Source organism: Brassica napus, chromosome A4 (genome assembly GCF_020379485.1).
Source record: "Brassica napus cultivar Da-Ae chromosome A4, Da-Ae, whole genome shotgun sequence".
Classification (NCBI taxonomy): Eukaryota; Viridiplantae; Streptophyta; class Magnoliopsida; order Brassicales; family Brassicaceae; genus Brassica; species Brassica napus.
Genome location: NC_063437.1, coordinates 1,333,667 through 1,351,029, shown reverse-complemented (window position 1 = coordinate 1,351,029; position 17,363 = coordinate 1,333,667). Strand labels below are relative to the sequence as shown.

The 17,363-nt window shown below is 31.7% G+C and overlaps 3 protein-coding genes across 3 annotated transcripts; 1 reads left to right on the top strand and 2 right to left on the bottom strand.

Annotated features, from left to right (window-relative positions):
* The first annotated feature begins 1,253 nt into the window (after positions 1–1,253).
* Positions 1,254–2,916, top strand: LOC106445145 (pirin-1). Its single transcript, XM_013886656.3, has 7 exons — positions 1,254–1,447; positions 1,526–1,575; positions 1,676–1,714; positions 1,807–1,835; positions 1,929–1,991; positions 2,079–2,179; positions 2,259–2,916. The coding sequence occupies exons 1-7, from the start codon at positions 1,338–1,340 to the stop codon at positions 2,740–2,742; spliced, it is 876 nt and encodes a 291-aa protein (XP_013742110.1). The 5' UTR covers positions 1,254–1,337; the 3' UTR covers positions 2,743–2,916.
* Positions 2,917–3,149: 233 nt separating this feature from the next.
* Positions 3,150–4,706, bottom strand: LOC106445146 (mitochondrial import inner membrane translocase subunit PAM16 like 2). Its single transcript, XM_013886657.3, has 4 exons — positions 4,468–4,706; positions 4,238–4,325; positions 3,550–3,683; positions 3,150–3,454 (listed from the first exon to the last, which is right to left on the bottom strand). Exons 1-4 carry the CDS (start codon positions 4,468–4,470, stop codon positions 3,335–3,337), a joined length of 345 nt encoding a protein of 114 aa, XP_013742111.1. The 5' UTR covers positions 4,471–4,706; the 3' UTR covers positions 3,150–3,334.
* Positions 4,707–5,959: 1,253 nt separating this feature from the next.
* On the bottom strand, positions 5,960–8,795 carry LOC106449110 (UPF0481 protein At3g47200-like). Its single transcript, XM_022717879.2, has 2 exons — positions 6,547–8,795; positions 5,960–6,463 (listed from the first exon to the last, which is right to left on the bottom strand). Exons 1-2 carry the CDS (start codon positions 7,556–7,558, stop codon positions 6,183–6,185), a joined length of 1,293 nt encoding a protein of 430 aa, XP_022573600.2. The 5' UTR covers positions 7,559–8,795; the 3' UTR covers positions 5,960–6,182.
* Between the last annotated feature and the right edge of the window lie 8,568 nt (positions 8,796–17,363).

Sequence of the window (17,363 nt, the reverse complement as noted above, 5' to 3'; positions counted from 1 at the left end):
TTATTAGGTTTTATAATCATATCCATATATTTAATGTGTTTTATATATCCCTTGAATAGAATACGGACGTTCATACTTCGAGCCGACATCAAATCATCCACCATATTTTATATACGACATGTGATTGATGTACAGTTTGCTGATATTTAATATTTGTATTTATATAGCCTGACAATTGACAATGAAAAATAATTTTCTAAATTGTCTTCATTAGCTGTTTTAGCAGCCAAATTTGTTACTTAAACGTAGCATGACAACGAACAGGATTTCTTTATATATCATTATTCGTTTCAATTAATCAGAAAGTTAGGTTTGAGTCGGTTGAAATACATTTTCTTTTATCAATTACTATATATTTAAATGCAGTGTGAACATGCAATGAAAATACATTTAATCGTTGTCAGAACATTACCGGCAGTTCAAGAGTTAAGATATTAAGAGTTATGAACTATATCTATACTATCAAAGCAGGATCCTATTGTCATAATTACCTTAGGAGCATGTTTCTTTCACTAACATTGCATGTTTCATTAAGAGCAATTAAGTAATATTAATAACAAATTTATATTAGGTCATTATTTTTGGATCCAGCCCAAATCAAATCTCTCTTGGGCCATTTGGGCCTATTAAAAAATCAGATTCAATTCTCACTTTTTTTTTCTTTTGGACCATTGAGTATAAGTTCAAATAATTTTTTTTCAACTATTCTTAATTATTATTTTTTTCTTTTCTTAATATAATTTAAGCATTCATAAAAATAATTAAATTATTTTATTGAAAAGTATAAATCTTTATTAAAAATATATAATTTTTTAATTAAAATATTAACCCCATAATAAAATTAATTTATCAGAGTTATACCAACTTAATTCATTAAAAAAATAAAGTTTAATTTTTTTAACATAAATAGTCATTTAAAATGCAATACGATAAATAAAGATAAAATTTTTAAGTCTTTTATAAAATAAAACACAAATATATGAAAATGTGACATTTACTAAATATTTGTCAATTGAAAAAAAAAACAAAAATAAACCCGCGCTTTGAAAGCGCGGATCAAAATCTAGTATCAAATTAGATTTGGTACTCATTTTTACATTAATGTGATAGTATTTTTTATTATTTTTTGCATGGGTCTAGACTCAATCGTAAACCTATTGCATAGAGTGTTAAAAAAACAGATGTGAACGAATCATTACCACACTTCCAGACACCTTCACCTACAACTTCCTGTTCCACTCGATCCTATATATAATACACACAAACACACACACACACACACACCATATTAAGAAAATACAGTAACAGAACTTCAATCATCATCTTCATTGATAACCATGTCTCCTTCTTCAGAAGATAATAGAGTAACGAGACAGGTAATCAAGAGTTTTTTTGTAAAGCTTCAGGAAGAAGGAGAAGGTGCTCTTGTTAGAAACGCCATCACAGAGTAGGTTTTATTTATGAAAATCCAATAGCTTCTGAAAATCCAATAGTTTCATTAATATTTCTTGTGTGGTTAACTCAGGATGGACCAGAAGTTACTAGACCCATTCGTGTTGCTAGTTGAATTTTCTTGTAAATTTCTTCCTTGCACAAATATCTTTTTATTCATGATTACATATTTATATAGATAATAATCTAAATCACCCATTTATGTTTTATGTTCCTTGATCAGTTTCGCTTTCAGTTGGATACCCAGATCATCCTCACCGAGGTCAATATTACAGATAACTTCTTACACACGCATATACACAAAGCCTTCTCTGTTCTGTAATGACTTATGTAATTGTATCATCTACTATGCAGGTTTTGAAAGTCTTACTTACATGCTAAAGGTGAGCCAAAGACTCTTTCATCTTCTTCACAAAAAATTTTTTTTTCTTGAATCTTGACTCTAATGAATTTTTAAATTTTTTAAAATTATGCAGGGGGGTATCATTCACAAAGATCTTAAAGGTCAAAAAAGTATAATCAAAGCTGGAGATGTTCAGGTAAACGAAAAAAAAAAATACTAAGCACATCAGATCTTGAATTCTTGATTCTAAGTTTTACTCAATTTTGGCTTTTGATTTTGATAGTGGATGACAGCAGGAAGAGGAATCATTCATTCAGAATATCCGGAACAAGAAGTCAACAATGGCTTACAGCTTTGGATCAATCTTCCTTCCATTCACAGAATGTAAAAGAAACAAGTTTCTTCAAGTTTCTTCATTATCATCTTAAGATATCTTACCATGTGTTGATTGATTTTCGAACAGGATGGAGCCAAAAAACCTAGAACTGTCTGGTTCAGAGATTCAAAGAGCAGAGGAAGATGGAGTAGAGGTCAAAGTCATAGCCGGAGATTCAATGGGAATCAAATCTCCTTCCCACACAACAACACCAATGATGTACCTTGACTTCACCCTCAAACCAGGTTCTCAAACCCACCAGGCCGTTCCAGAATCCTGGACTGCTTTCGCCTACATTTTAGAAGGCGATGAAGGCGTGTTCAGCTCCATGAACTCTTCAGCTATATCTGCGCACCATGTTGTTGTATTTGGACCAGGGGAGTTAGTTAGCGTGTGGAACAAGTCAAGTTCTAGGTCATTGAGGTTTCTGTTGATTGCAGGGGAGCCGATCGGTGAGCCTATGGTTCAGAGTGGTCCGTTTGTGATGAGTTCTCAGGCTGAGATTGATACGGCTTTTGAGGATTATCAGAATGCTAAGAACGGGTTTGAGATGTCTAAAAGTAGTAAGTAGAGGCACAGTCGAAAGAGTTTGTAAACAAAAACCATATGAATTATGTGGTTTTGTCTTCTTTATTTCACATTCAAGAATCTATTACAACTAAGTCTACAAGTCGAATCAAAGATGAGATCAGTGTCAGAGGAAAAAAAAACAACAATCATCTCTTTATGAAAGTTGATGATAAGACTTGAGATTCTATTACAACTAAGCCTACAAGTCGAATCTCTGCTTACAGAAAGTCGAATTCGTGTCCTTATACTCCACTTAACACCACATCCCATAACTTAATACATTTACACATTTATATAAGCCACTAAATCACTGAAGTGGTTATATATACATAACAAACTGTAGATTTCATCTAAGTCTAAATCAAAAACAGAAACAAAACTCTAAGGAGTCTTCGGAATGAAACAACATACACGCGTAGAAGAACAATCCATTCTAAGTTTAAGAGGTTCTTTGACACTACTAATCAACTGAAAAATGAGTGAAGAAAACTATTGCAGTTTTATTACATATCATCTCAAAGAACAGTGCTATAGCCTTTGATTTTACACAAAGAGCCAGAACTCTGAATATGTCAAAAAGAAAGATTAAAGTCTTAACTAGGTGTACCGTTGCTCCTGTACACAACTTCAAGACACTCTTTGGCTCGAAGAACTTTGGATTGAAGGTAAAAGCTCCCAGCTTTAGCGTTGTTCTCAAACAGCTTGTCGTATTTCTACAATAACATATAAACCAACCAACCAACTCAATTTTACTTATTCCCTACAGAGTTTTAGATTAGACAGACTAAGAAAGAGACAATGTTTGTACCTGTAAGATCTCTTCCCAAGAGGTCTGCTCGGTTACACCGAGAATCTGCCTAGCCTCTTGCTCATTAATGGCTTTCCCTGCTTTACGTACTGCGTTCTGCATTGCTTCCTGCGCAACGCCTGTTTTAGACGCATCTGCAAAAAAAAAAAAAAATCTTGAGTAAGAGAAGTCTCACTTCAATACAAACACACAACACCTTGTCTTAACTACCGATTCAATATACTCGAATCAAACAGAGCAATCAAGAAACATATAAACGGTTCTAACGGAAGTAAACAAATATGTAGGACTTATGATATCAATTGAAAAAATGGATCTTCCTAAGAGTTAAAAAGTCATCATTGGATTCATGAAGCTAACACACAAACAAACACAATTAGTCACATACTCAACTAAAACAAAGCAATCTGTTTAGGGAAAACATATAAACCCTTCTAATAGAACAACATCTTGTCTTAAACTCTTATCAAATAGAGCAACCCACAAATATTAAAAAAAAAAAAACAGTCTTTCAACTGAAAAAGCAGATCTTCATACACAACACCTTGTCTTAATCACCTCCTAATCAATATACTCGACTCAAGTAGAGCAATCCAGAAACATATAAACCGTTCTAATACAATTGGAAAAAAAAAAACAGATCTTTCTACAAGAGCACTTGATGTAATAAAAGATTGTTGAAACACACTTGCAATGGCCTGACGATAAGCTTGAAAGACAGCACGACCTAAGATCCCAGTCCCCATCACAATGAACTGCGCAATGATTCTCCCAGCCTGTAATAGAAATCAAATGAGGATGCTTAGTAACAATGAAAGATGATAAAGCACAGGCCTTTTAGCTACTGGTATCTATATATGTGCGTGCGTGAAGGGATTCGAAATGAGGCAAGAGGAAGCGACGAGAGAGCAAACCCACCATGGAATTCGATTAGTTGAACGGTCGAAATGCGAAAAGATGCTCCTTTCGTTGACGAGATTCTGGATTCGTTTTAAGGCAATGGAACAATCTTAGGGTTCTCTTTTGTTCGTGTTCGTGTAATAAAAAAGTTGGGAGGAACAGAGAAGACAAATGACGCCAATGGAGTTTTTAATAGGGGAATACCTTACCACGTCAGGTATGGGCTTGGGCTTTGGTTCACAAGATCACCCCAATCTTTAATGGGTTGATGAATAATGATAAAGCCTGGTTTTCAAATTGAATGGTAAGACTTTATATATACTTGGTTTTCGGTTAGGTTTTTAGTTTTTGGTTGTACAGATATAGAAACCGTTCGGTTATCTATGAAATTCAGTTTGGACCAAGTTTGTAATCACATGTCATCACTATGATGATTTTTAGAATCATTAGAAAAATATGTTGATACATCTAATTTTATAATAAGTTTTTTTATTAAACTAACCATAAATTTTTTATAAATGGTTTTTATTATTTCTTTAAATAAAAGTTGCAGAATTGCCTAATATGGCTAAAAGTATATAAATGACAATTAATGATTTTAAATAATAAAATTTGATAAAAATTAGGGGATCTTCTATCATATTGATAAAAGTTATGAACAAACATGGACAACTTAATCTTTTTAAAATTACAAATTACTAAAACTATTAATACCACAATGAAAATTTTCTTATCAATAATTTAAATTTTTTGCTATAAAAGATACACATGATCAAAAAAACCATATGAGTAGAAAACATCATTTAATATATATTAATATTAAAAATTTATTATGTATGTTAATATCATTTAAATTTAATTATATATCCTATCAAATAGAAAAAATATGTTGTTTGGATTAATAAAATTGATTTACATGTTCGCACCATTTTAATTATATAGTTACTGATTTTATTTATTTTTCATAATATGTAAAAACATATAATACATAAAATAATATATATGTATAATGCTCATCCCACGAGTCACGGGTCTTAGTCTAGTGTATTTGGATTTTAGAATGAATTCCAGTGTTATTCAATTGAACTAGGAGACATTAAGGAATAACTCTTCGGTAGTTTCATGCAAACAACTCTTCGGTAGTTTCATGCATTGTGAGAAACTATTTAATTTCCTTGGTTGCTGCTAGTGGTCCGAGCATGTTTTATACTCCATCTGTTTCAAAAAAAATATATATTCTAGAAAAAAATTGTTTCAAAAAGATGTATTTTTATTTTTTCAATGCATTTTTTTGTCAACTAATAATGAAAAATTATGAATTTCAAGAACATTAATTGCATTTCTTGAAGTCTTATTGGTTTAGAAATATAGAAACTATAAAATTACAAAATACTATGCATTAATAACTAAGTTTTACTATATTTTATTAATAAGCGTGAAAATCTTAAAACATGTATTATTTTAAAATGGAAAGAGTACTCTGTTCTTTTTTTAAAAAGATCTCATGTCGTAGTGCCAAAATTTTCAATATCATCTAAAACCTTATCATAACAAGTCTTATACCAATGTCATAATAGCTTCAGGACACAGATTAACTATCATAAAAGAGAGCTAGAAAATACAAAAGAAGAATATTATTAATCTGCAAGATTATTTAGAAATAACGTAGTACCCACGACAAAGTTGGAAAGTGGAAACGAACTAGAGATAGAGATAGAGATGCAACAGCATCTCTAAGGTTCGTTCTGTTTAACCTGAACGATTGATGCCCAAGTCTGAATAAGTGTCATCACTAATAGAAACATAGCTGCGATGGTGGCTGTCCCTGTCCACGGGTTACCAAAATACACACGCTTGAGGATGGCCTTTGACCTATTCACTGGGTTTCTATAGTACTCGTTCACTTCACCCGCTATATCATAATAGTAAGAACCAGGATCTACGATGCCTGTCACGAGCTTATTCACCATCTGCGCAACTTTAGCGGGTTGCCTAATCCAACTTTTTAGTATTCCTTTCAAACCGAAACCACCACAAATCATTCAATACACACAAATTTTATATTTATACTGATATAAATAAGGATAAATGAGTTACCTTTCTCGAGAAGCAAGTCAACGTCTTTATTAGTGTCAATTAGATAATCTAGGAATAAGGCGTAGCTACATACGTGGGCGTTGTTAGGGTAATGGCACTGCTCAAGAGCCATTATGTTTCTCAGTTTCATCTCAAGGCTGTCATCAACCGTCAGACAAGGAATCTTCAAACAACCATTCTTGAAGCTCACACATAATGATAAATCATTTCCTACTGCCTTAAATTTTACTCCCCCACTATCTAGCTTCTCTGCATTATACATATGCTCTATGGGTTTGGATTTCCAAACATCAAGGTTAGGAAGTGTCTCCACGCGAACACACCTGGTCAAATCAGTGAAATGTCTAAATTTGGAATTCCTTCCGATTTTACCTTGGAATCCAAAGAAACTGATGATCAGGTCCCGGAATGTAAGGTGAGGCCAGATTCTTCTGACGATTGGATTGAAGAGTTTATCCAGGATAAAAAAAGGAAGCTGGTTCTCGAGCAAGATGAGATCATGATAGACTGTGATTCCAAGAGATAGACCGGCCAAGAGAGGATCTCCTTTCTTCTCTACTACTCCGCTAAACCTCAGTATGAACTCTATAATGAAAACAGAGTCGTGTAGGACCATCTCCACGAATTCTGAGGATTGAATCCATGCCGTTGATTCTTGATAGCTTGCCCTGATTGTCTCTTCCTCTTCTTTGATCATTCTCCTTAATTCATCGATGGTGGTTTCCCCTTCAATCCTTGCTGCGAATTCTGCTAGGTAAGTCTTCTTATGCTCTTCCATGTCTAAGTAGGCCATTGACTTTGTGTATGTGATATCATCTCCAAGATAAAGAGCCTTGAGAGCTTGAGATTTTACTGAGTGGTGAAGAGGTCCAATGAGGACTATTTGAGGCGTGTAGGGTTCTGGATTTACTTCACGTAGACGGTTCGGGACTCTGTAGATACAACAAAGGTCGGGATTCATAGGATACCGCCACATCCCTGGATACATCTCTCTCGGCTGGTTAAAATTCATATTCCAAAACCTGAACTTTTAGAACAAATTCAGTGAAGCAATTGAGGAAGCTATGATATTATCTAGTTTAGGAGGGGCGAATTATTACTTTCGAATTTACTCACTCTTGGGAGAAAAATGAAGAAATGTGTATGGGCGAGTCAAAGCTGAATAAAACCTTGAGCGTAGTCACAAATGATCTTTATAGAACTACATTTTTTGTAAGAAGTCCAAAGTGGAAATTGATTAATGGAGATGGTCCTACTCGACTTTCGCAATTACTAGATTTTTTGTTGTTCGGAATAGTGATTAGTGAATACAAAGTCGTTGAATATACAAGCTATCAGGAATCAACTAATTACTAGATTTTTTGGGTCAACAGCTATCAAGAATCAACGACTCTAATGCTGTTGACCATCTACAAATTCACTATTACTAGATTTTTTGTTGTTCGGAATAGTGAATACAAAGTTGTTGAATATACTTTCGCAATACTCCATCCATTTCATTATAAGTATCATTTTGACATTTTCACCTAAATTAAAAAAAATGTGTAGTAGACTAATATATTACTATTTAATGTATGATTAATTAAATGAGAATGATTTAAATAAAAATCTATTGGTTATTCAAAAGGGTAAAAAGTAGATTGAATGTACAAATTTACATTGAAAATGTAAAATGACATTTATTTTGAAACAAAATAAAAAACTTAAAGTGACACTTATTATAAAACAAAATGAGTATAATATAACAAAGGGGTTTTTCTCAAATATGACCTAATTTTCAAGTCAAATACAAAAAATAACCTATGCTTTTTTGAAACTTTTTTCTCTATTCACCCTAAAATTTTGACTTATTCACGAAAATGCAATTACATTTTTTTTTCTTTTTTACAAATGATTCTTTTACCTTATCATCCTCACATTCACCATGTATTTACAATATTATCATTGCCATCAATATACTAACCACCATGAACAACCAATTTAAAGCTCTTAATGCACCAAAGTTTCGATTTTTACTCTTCATATCTCATTACTTATGCACACAAGTCACATCTCTTTCACTTTCTTTTCAAATTCAACTAAAAAAACTAAGATTTTGATTCCAAGCTTTGTAAGGTTCATAGAGATATTGAAGCTCATGATTCAAGGTCATTAACGACTTGGTACCTTTTTGTAATGAATTTATGGGTACTTTGAGAAGCAAAACAAGTAATCTCGCAAGCTCAAGATATGAAATCATTTTTTTCTCAGATCTGTTCGCAAAGACTTTCAGAAGACTTCAAGAGGACGTTCAGAAGACTTTGCTAGATGTGTTCTCCATCAAAAAGACTTACCTAGAAGTCTTCTAACTTTGCTTTATTAAGAAGAAAAAACGAAAATCCGAGAGAAGACTTCTCGGAAAAATAGGTTAGTTTTGCAATTGACCAAAGTTTGTGAGAAATTTGACTTTTTATAGAAGACTTCTCGGAAAAACCTTCTTAGAAGTCTTTTGAAAGTTTTCCCGAAGTCTTCTCACGTATGAAGTCTGTGTGGGTTACTTTTGCAATTGAAAAATAATACTGAAACATTTAATATTAATGAGAAGACTTCTTTAGAAGTCTTTTCAAATTTTATTCCGGGTTTTGGTCAAAACTTTGGTTACGAGAGAAGACTTCTATAGAAGTCTTCTCTGGAAAAATCAGATATAGTCAATTGCAAAAGTATTCCAGGTAAACTTCTTACGACATTGAGAAAACTTCTATAGAATTCTTCTCCGAGAAGATTTCCCTAGAATTCTTATAAAAAATGTTAAGTTTCTGAAAAACTTCAGTCAATTTGTAAAACTAACATGTTTATCCGAGACCGAGAAGATTTCCCTAGAATTCTTTTAAAAAATGTCAAGTTTCTGACAAACTTCAGTCAATTTGTAAAACTAACATGTTTATCCGAGAAGACTTCTTGATAAACATGAGAAGTCTGAGAAGTCTTCTCTGGCATTTTTTAGAACTTTTCAAATTCAAAATTAAGCCAATATTTACGAAGGAAGACTTCTCAGGATGTCTTCTGTAGAGTAGACTTCTTAAGAAGTCTTCCTTTGTAAATTTGCAATTTTAAAAATGACCTAAATAGAAGACTTCTTAAGAAGTCTTCTCGGAGAAGTCTTCTACGTCAATTTTTAATAAACTTTCATTTTTTCTACAATTAAAATGGTTTTTAAATATTTTCTTATTAATTCATGTGTATTAGTCAATATTGGGGCTCCTTGATGAAATTCATAACTTATTTGGTGATAATTATGAGATTTCAAATATTTATGTTTACTAATATTTCTAGCTAATCCGAGAAGATGACTTCTGGAGAAGTCTTCTATGTAAGATTTTTAAGAGTGTTAAGTAACTTCAAGTTATACTTTTAATTTTCAAAGGTGTTAAGTAACTTCAAGAATATCAAATCATGTGGTTTAATGTGTCTCTTAAGATTATAAGGTATAATTTTGAACTTACATGAGATTTAAAATTTCAACTTTCACTTAAAATTAAAGTTTGATTTTTTGTGAATTTGACTAAGTTTTCTTGTGAAGTCTTCTTTCTTAGTTTTAGTAATTTGACTAAGCTTTTGTGTTATTATGTTTTGTTATGAGTGGGTAGAATGGTTTAAAATTTTTTTTGTATGTTGAATGTCAAGTACTTGGGGAAAAACATGAAAATATATACCAAATTCTTTTGATTAACATCTCTTCAAGTTTACAAAAGAATTCACACCTAAAATAATACACATACAAATCATAAAACAGACCATAACAAAACTATTACACATGAAGCTAGATATAATTCCTCCACATATATAAGCTTGGACTCCACTTGACATCATTCCTTTGTACCACCTCAGGCAGAAGATTTCGGAAGACTTCCCGAAGACTTCGCGGGAAGTCGTCTAGCATAAAATACATTAGAAGACTTCCCAAGAAGTCTTCCGAGAGTCTTCCAAAAGTCTTCCAAGAGTCTTCTGGGAAGTTTTTCAAAGTCTGACTCAGATCTGAAAAAACTGTATATTCAAAAACATTCAAATGGCTTCACAATAGAGAAAACTTCAAAAATAATTTTGTATGCTTAAATAATAAACAAAACAATCAAATTAGGTTGAATCTATAACTTTTTAGAATCTAATATATAAACACACACAAAATATATATCTAAAATTTGTACCACTTTGGGCAGAAGACTTCGGATGGGAAGTCTTCTAGCATAAAATGCATTAGAACACTTGCCTAAAGTACTCTGAGAAGTCGTCCGAAAGTCTTCTGAGAAGTCTTCCAAAATCTGTCTCAGATATAAAAAACCTGCAAATTCAAAAACATTCAAATGGCTTCAAAACAGAGAAAAACTTCAAAAATACAATTTTATGCTTAAATAATAAACGAAACAGTCACATTAAGTTGAATCTATAGCATTTTAGAATCTAATATACAAAGCACACAATAATACATATCCAAAATTTATAGATCTACCTTTGAATGAGTGAAAGATGAGAACCATGTAATGAAACATTTGCAAAAAGAAAATAAATTAGTGAGAAGACATAAAAAATATGAGAAATAGATTTAAAGTTTGGTGTTTTGATGTTGAAAGAGATTAGAGAGAGGTTGGAGAGTTAGAGTGAGAAACATTATAATTTTGTTGCAGCCATTTGAGAAGAAGAAAGAGAATGTGTAAATTTTATTTATATATGGAGACAAAAATTCATGTTAGGTTAAATATTTTCGATACATAAGACTTCTTGTGAAGTCTTCTAAGAGAAGACTTCTTGTGAAATCTTATAGGCCCTAAAATCAAATACATGAGAAGACTTCTGAAAGATTTCTGAAAGACTTCGCTTTACGCGGGAAACCTAAATTCTACTAAAAATTAGGCGAAATATATTAGAAGACTTCCTTCTAGAAGTTTTTCAAACCATAACCTAATAAAATAACTAACTAGATAGCAAAAAACAATTCATTAAACTTAAAATCAACTTATAAAACGTTTAATATACACAAAACTAAACACATGTAGATCATTTTTTTTAAAAAAGTTAAGATTCTAAAATTAAACCCCAAATACAAACAATACTATAACATATGTTACTAACCCCTAAACCAAAGTCTTCATGGAGTCTTCCAGACTCTATAATCAAATAACTAAGCAAAAACACTTTCTTAAACTTAAAAGAAACTTAGAAAGTGTTTAAATCAAGTAATTAGATAGTCACTAAACACATATATGTCAAACTAAAAAAAATTAAAAAGATAATATTTCAAAATCTAACATATGTTACCAAACCCTAAACTGAAGGCTCTATCATGACTCAATCTACATTCATTCATCTATGTTAAAAATAATTTAATTTTAGTAAAACTAAATTTCCATAATTTAGAAATGTTTATTAATACATGATTTGGATTTTTTTTCTCTTTCAAAATATTTTTTATAAAATTTATTAATTACTTTTAAGATCTAATACATGAGAAGACTTCCTCTAGAAGACTTCTAGAAGACTTTTGGAAAACTTCGATTTAGACGGGAAACCTAAATTCTTCTAAAATATAGGCGGGAACCTTAAATTCTACTAAAATTTAGGTGGGATATGTCTCTGTGAGTCTTCTAGACCCTATAATCAAATAACTAAACAAAAAAAAACACTTCCTTAAACTTTTAAAGATATTTAGAAAGTGTTTAAATCAAGTTATTAGATAATCACTAAACACATATAGGTCAAAAAAAATTAATGAAACAAAAAATAAGAATTCAAAATCTAATCATAAATATACAAACAATATTATAATATATGTTACCAAACCCTAAACCAAGGACTATCATGAGTTAATTTACTTTCACTCATCTATGTTGAAAATAATTCAATTTTAGTAAAAATAAATTTACATCATTTAGAATGTTTATTATTACATAATTTCAATTTTTTCCCATCAAAATATTTTTTGATAAAAATTTTAAATTATTTTTAAGATCTACTGAACAAGAAGACTTATAAAAACAAAGAAGTCTTCTCTAAAAAGATCTATTTGTAAATATTCTTACGCGGATGGTTATAATGGTAAAACTCAATAATTTTTTTGTTTAGTCATAATGAAATTGTTATAATTTTATTAGTTTTTAGATTACTTTTGCATTTGATTGAATTTAAGGTATTCTTTTGTATTCAAAATCAATCATTTTTGACAATTTTTCCATAATTAAATGCGAGATACTAGCCCTTCTAGTAAAAAAAAAGATATGTGAAAATAGTACCAAACTCATTTCACAGCTTGCCGACAAAAGACTTCATTTCATTTGAACATTTTGGTCTTGTTTTAGAATTTATTTTGGTTCCCCACATTAGGCCCCTACCCCATATGTTCAAACAAATAAATGTTCGTTTGGATATTCATTGAGCACCACAAAACTACACTATTTATTACCAAGTTTCTTGGGCTTTGTCTGTCACGTGTCCATCAGTAATTTGATTTCTTTCAAGTTTCAACTAACCTGTCCCAACCTCACGTTTTCCACGTTAGGTCTTTCCTGAAAAATTTGGTACTAATAGTTTTTTTTTTTTTTTTTAAATGTAAAGATATTATTGTCAATTTTCAAATTTTTGACAGAAGTACAGAGACAACAAGAAACAGAAAAATAAACAAAATCTAAACAACTCGATCTAGTCTAGCAGGGACAGACACAACCAACCAAACCGAAATCAAGCGGCTTCAACCATTCCATACTTACCACTTGCCGCAAGAGGTTAAACTACAGTTAAAACAAGAGACAGAACCCGGTAATTTTGGCCTCTCCGATGAACTGCTCTTTATGATTTGGCTCGACCAAAAACAGCTCGAGACAGACTTCCTGAACATCCGTCAACACGACACCAGTCAAGCCAGAGGCCTAGCACACCTACATTAACAAGACCGAGCCTTATTCCGACGGACAGCCACAAAGTAGCTATACGCCAAAGACCTTTACAAAACGGGTTGAGGACAGCAACATCTCCACAAAGGCACACCAGAACATCAACACCAGCCGGAAGAACCCATCCACTGGAAGACAGAACGCAAGCGACTAACTCCAGTGCTGGGACGATGAGTTCAAACCAAGAAAACCCGAGACACCACCTAAACCGAAGACCCCTCGGAGAGAAAGAGCGACTCAGACACGGACAGATCCTGAGAACCAGAACACTGGCCGGCTAGCTAACCGGAACATAAGCAAGAACAATGAAGCGCAGCCGAGACGAACACAGGAGAAGCCGAAGGGGGAAGAGCCGAGGCCTGAGGGGGTCAAGAAAGAAGCACCATGAACACGGGCAGAGACAAAGCCATAGACGACTCTGAAACGAACCAAAGCCGCAGACGCACACGCCAACGAGACACTGCCGAAGCCAACACACGACGAACCCAGAGATGCCTCAGAAGCGCCGAAGAGGAGGAACCTCGCCTTACTAACTGCACAATGGGCTGCGAGAACCCCAAACCTCGAGACGCCTCGAGCGCTGGAGAAACACGCGCACACAAGCCACTCCACTGGGACAACGAAGACATTAATCACCGGTAAACGAGTAGATCCTATGCATAAGTAAGGAAATCATTCAATTATGTATTATCCAAAATTCCAGACTGAATATTATTATTGTTGATTGATTATATTTTTGGATAATATTGGTTAACTCACCGATTTAATTTAACGTTAATTTATGACTAGTACAATTAGTCTATATGGTTTTGAATTTCAATTTTTGATACCTTCGGTTTATATAGACTGTGATCGTATGGTTTACTAAAGAGTAAAAATTTACTTTAAACTTTATATTATTCCAAATTCCACTAAAAAATTATCAGTCAAGTGAAATACTATTTCACCTATTTATTCCAGGTACTATATTTAAAAGAACAAACACACAATTTTACTTTGAGTTTAGTTAGAGTAAAAAAATTTACTCTATTGTTTCTCTTTTTTGTAACTTTTCTCATTCATCTTTTTTTACTCCATGTTAGTCCCAAGTACAGTAGGAAGTCTATAAATTAATAGTTTTTTTATAAATTAATAAATTTCTTTGGTTCTGAGTTAGATCAATTCAAAATATGACACATATCGATAAATCAATAAAATAATAATTGTTTAGAATGTCTTATGTAAATATATGGTCTCATTAAAATCATAAATTAATAATTTATCTATATATTGTTGGTTTTACATTCATAATGAAATTATCTTTATTTTCTTAAAATTTTAATATATTTTGATAATAGTTAGCCAGATTATATGAAACATAAAAATATACACCATAAAATATAGTAATACAATATGAAAGTCTAATTTCTAAAATTTATTAATGTATACACAGTAATATCAACTATTTTCGTATTTTATAAATAAAAATATTCAAAAACAGAAAAAATCTATAAACAATTTTTTTTTGTAAATTAATAACTCTATTAATTAAAAAATATAATAATTCCAACATTATTAATGTATAGAGTTCTTACTACCAATCAAACCCATGGACATACTATTTGATCATGGATTTGACGTGCAGGTCTCCATATCTGTGGTAACCAAGGGAACGAAGAGGAACACTGCATTCTTTAATGTTCCTCGAAAATATTTTTTCCTCTTCATTCTTTCTCATTCCCTTTTTTGTAGAGAATTATAATGCAAATTTGTTTCTTGTTAATTTTGATGTTTAAATAAATTTAATTTATTGATACCATAGATATTAGCTTGCCTAGGAAATACATCAAATATTCCTCTAGCGGTGTTAAGTATAGAAAACATTTAATATTCCTCATCGTTCCCAAAATTTTATTCCTATTCATTCTTTTTCTAATCATTCCTAATGTTCCTTGATGGTTACCAGTCACATCCTTGAAGTATTAGTAGTTGATTCCATTAAGATAAATATAGAGTAAGTACGAAATTGATTATGGATTTGTCATCAATGAGGGTAACTAATAACACAAATAAATGCTCCAGGGAAACTGGTTGTTGGCCATTATATCTAGATTAAATTTAGAATTTTAAGTATACTCCCAAAAAAAACAAAGTGATTCTCGACGGGGTTTCCGACGGAAAAAAATCCGCTGGGAATTTTCGAAGAGATCCCAACGAAAACGAAACCAAAAGTAATACTGCACACATTGAAGCTCATAAGAGAAATATAAGCCAGTTTGGGCAATGGAATGCATGAAAAATTTACGCCAGTTTCAGGTTACATTTGCAACGGATTGTTCTCAGTTGGTGAAGATAGTTTCGGAACCAGAAGAATGGCCAGTATTTGCAAGTTATTTGGAAGATATTAAGTCCCTGAAAGAGGTTTTCACACGTTCGGAGATTATCTATGTACCAAGAACGCAAAACTCAAGAGCGGATAGCCTAGCACGTAGTGCCAGGAAACAACCGTCATTTGTCGTTCACATGGATCAACATCTACCGGAGTGGTTCACAGAATCAGTATGAGTCTGTAGTTGACGACAAAAAAAAAAAAAAAAAGAGAAATATAAGCCATTGTAAACAATTGTGAGAATATTGTCAAGTTTGTGTAATTAAGGTCGATTAACACATTCATCTTATATACTCATTAGGTTTCCAATAGCAATATTTTTCTACTAACTAGGGTTGGCCCGCCCTACGGGCGGGAAGTTATAATAAAAACTATTTATATGAATTTATATTATTTGTATGAAGCATTTAAAATTATTATACATTGAAAGCGATATTATAGACAAACAAATAATAGAAAAAAAATTCTAAGATCATATTGTTGTTTTTAATAAATATTTTTTGTTAGAATTAAAATGACAATAACCTCTTTTTTTCATCAACTTAGACAGTCTGAGACAGTAAGAACTACAAAAACCTTCATATTCTCTATTTTTTAGAGAACACAAAATTACAAAAAAAAATAATAATTCAGAGAATGTAATAATATATACATATATATATATTATTTATAATTCAATTTGACAAAATATATTTAGCTGGCAGAAAATCTAGTAGGAATTACAAAAACTATTTAATAGTTGTGTATTCGTTGCTCTGATCAACGAAGTTGGAAAAGATAAAATAAAAGATATAACATTGAAACACAAACGCAGAGAAACAATCATAGACTTTATCAAAGTGAAATTTATGGGACAGTCTCATCACTTATTGATTGTAAGGTATCACTTATACTCAGAACCATGAGTTGAGAAGAGAGAACTGAGTTATATTCAATCACAATCTCTTTGTATGAAGCCTCAAACAATCTATAGTATATCAAGAAGTTTGTGGTTACATAAAAATAAAATAAATCCACACATGTATTTATGAGACCATCGACTGAGTTGTCAACGGAAGTGAAATATGAACACGCTCAACCAAAGGTAACATAGCTCATCTGCCAACCTTCTCACACATATTAAACATATTGTGGCAATTGGTTTCGGTAATTTTTTTTTTTTTGGTGTAGAAAAGCTTACTTGTCCTTCATTTTAAGCTTTGGAATTGGTTTATCCCGGTCTGGGTATGGACCGGGTTGTGGTTTTGGTTTCTTTTTTGTAATTTTTATATATTGTTGAAATTTTCTATGTACTCTTATATATTTATGTATTGGGTTATATTATGTATCTTCAAAAAAATATTATTTGTTGACTAAATTTTCACCAAATATTATTTGTTGGTTAAATTATATATATATATATATATATATATTAAAAAGACTAATCTTTTTATTTACATATACAATGTTGAAGGTTTTGCAAATTTATATGGCTATTTTTTTGTCATCTTTTTTTTTTGTATATCCATTCGATTCAGCCTTGCCATATT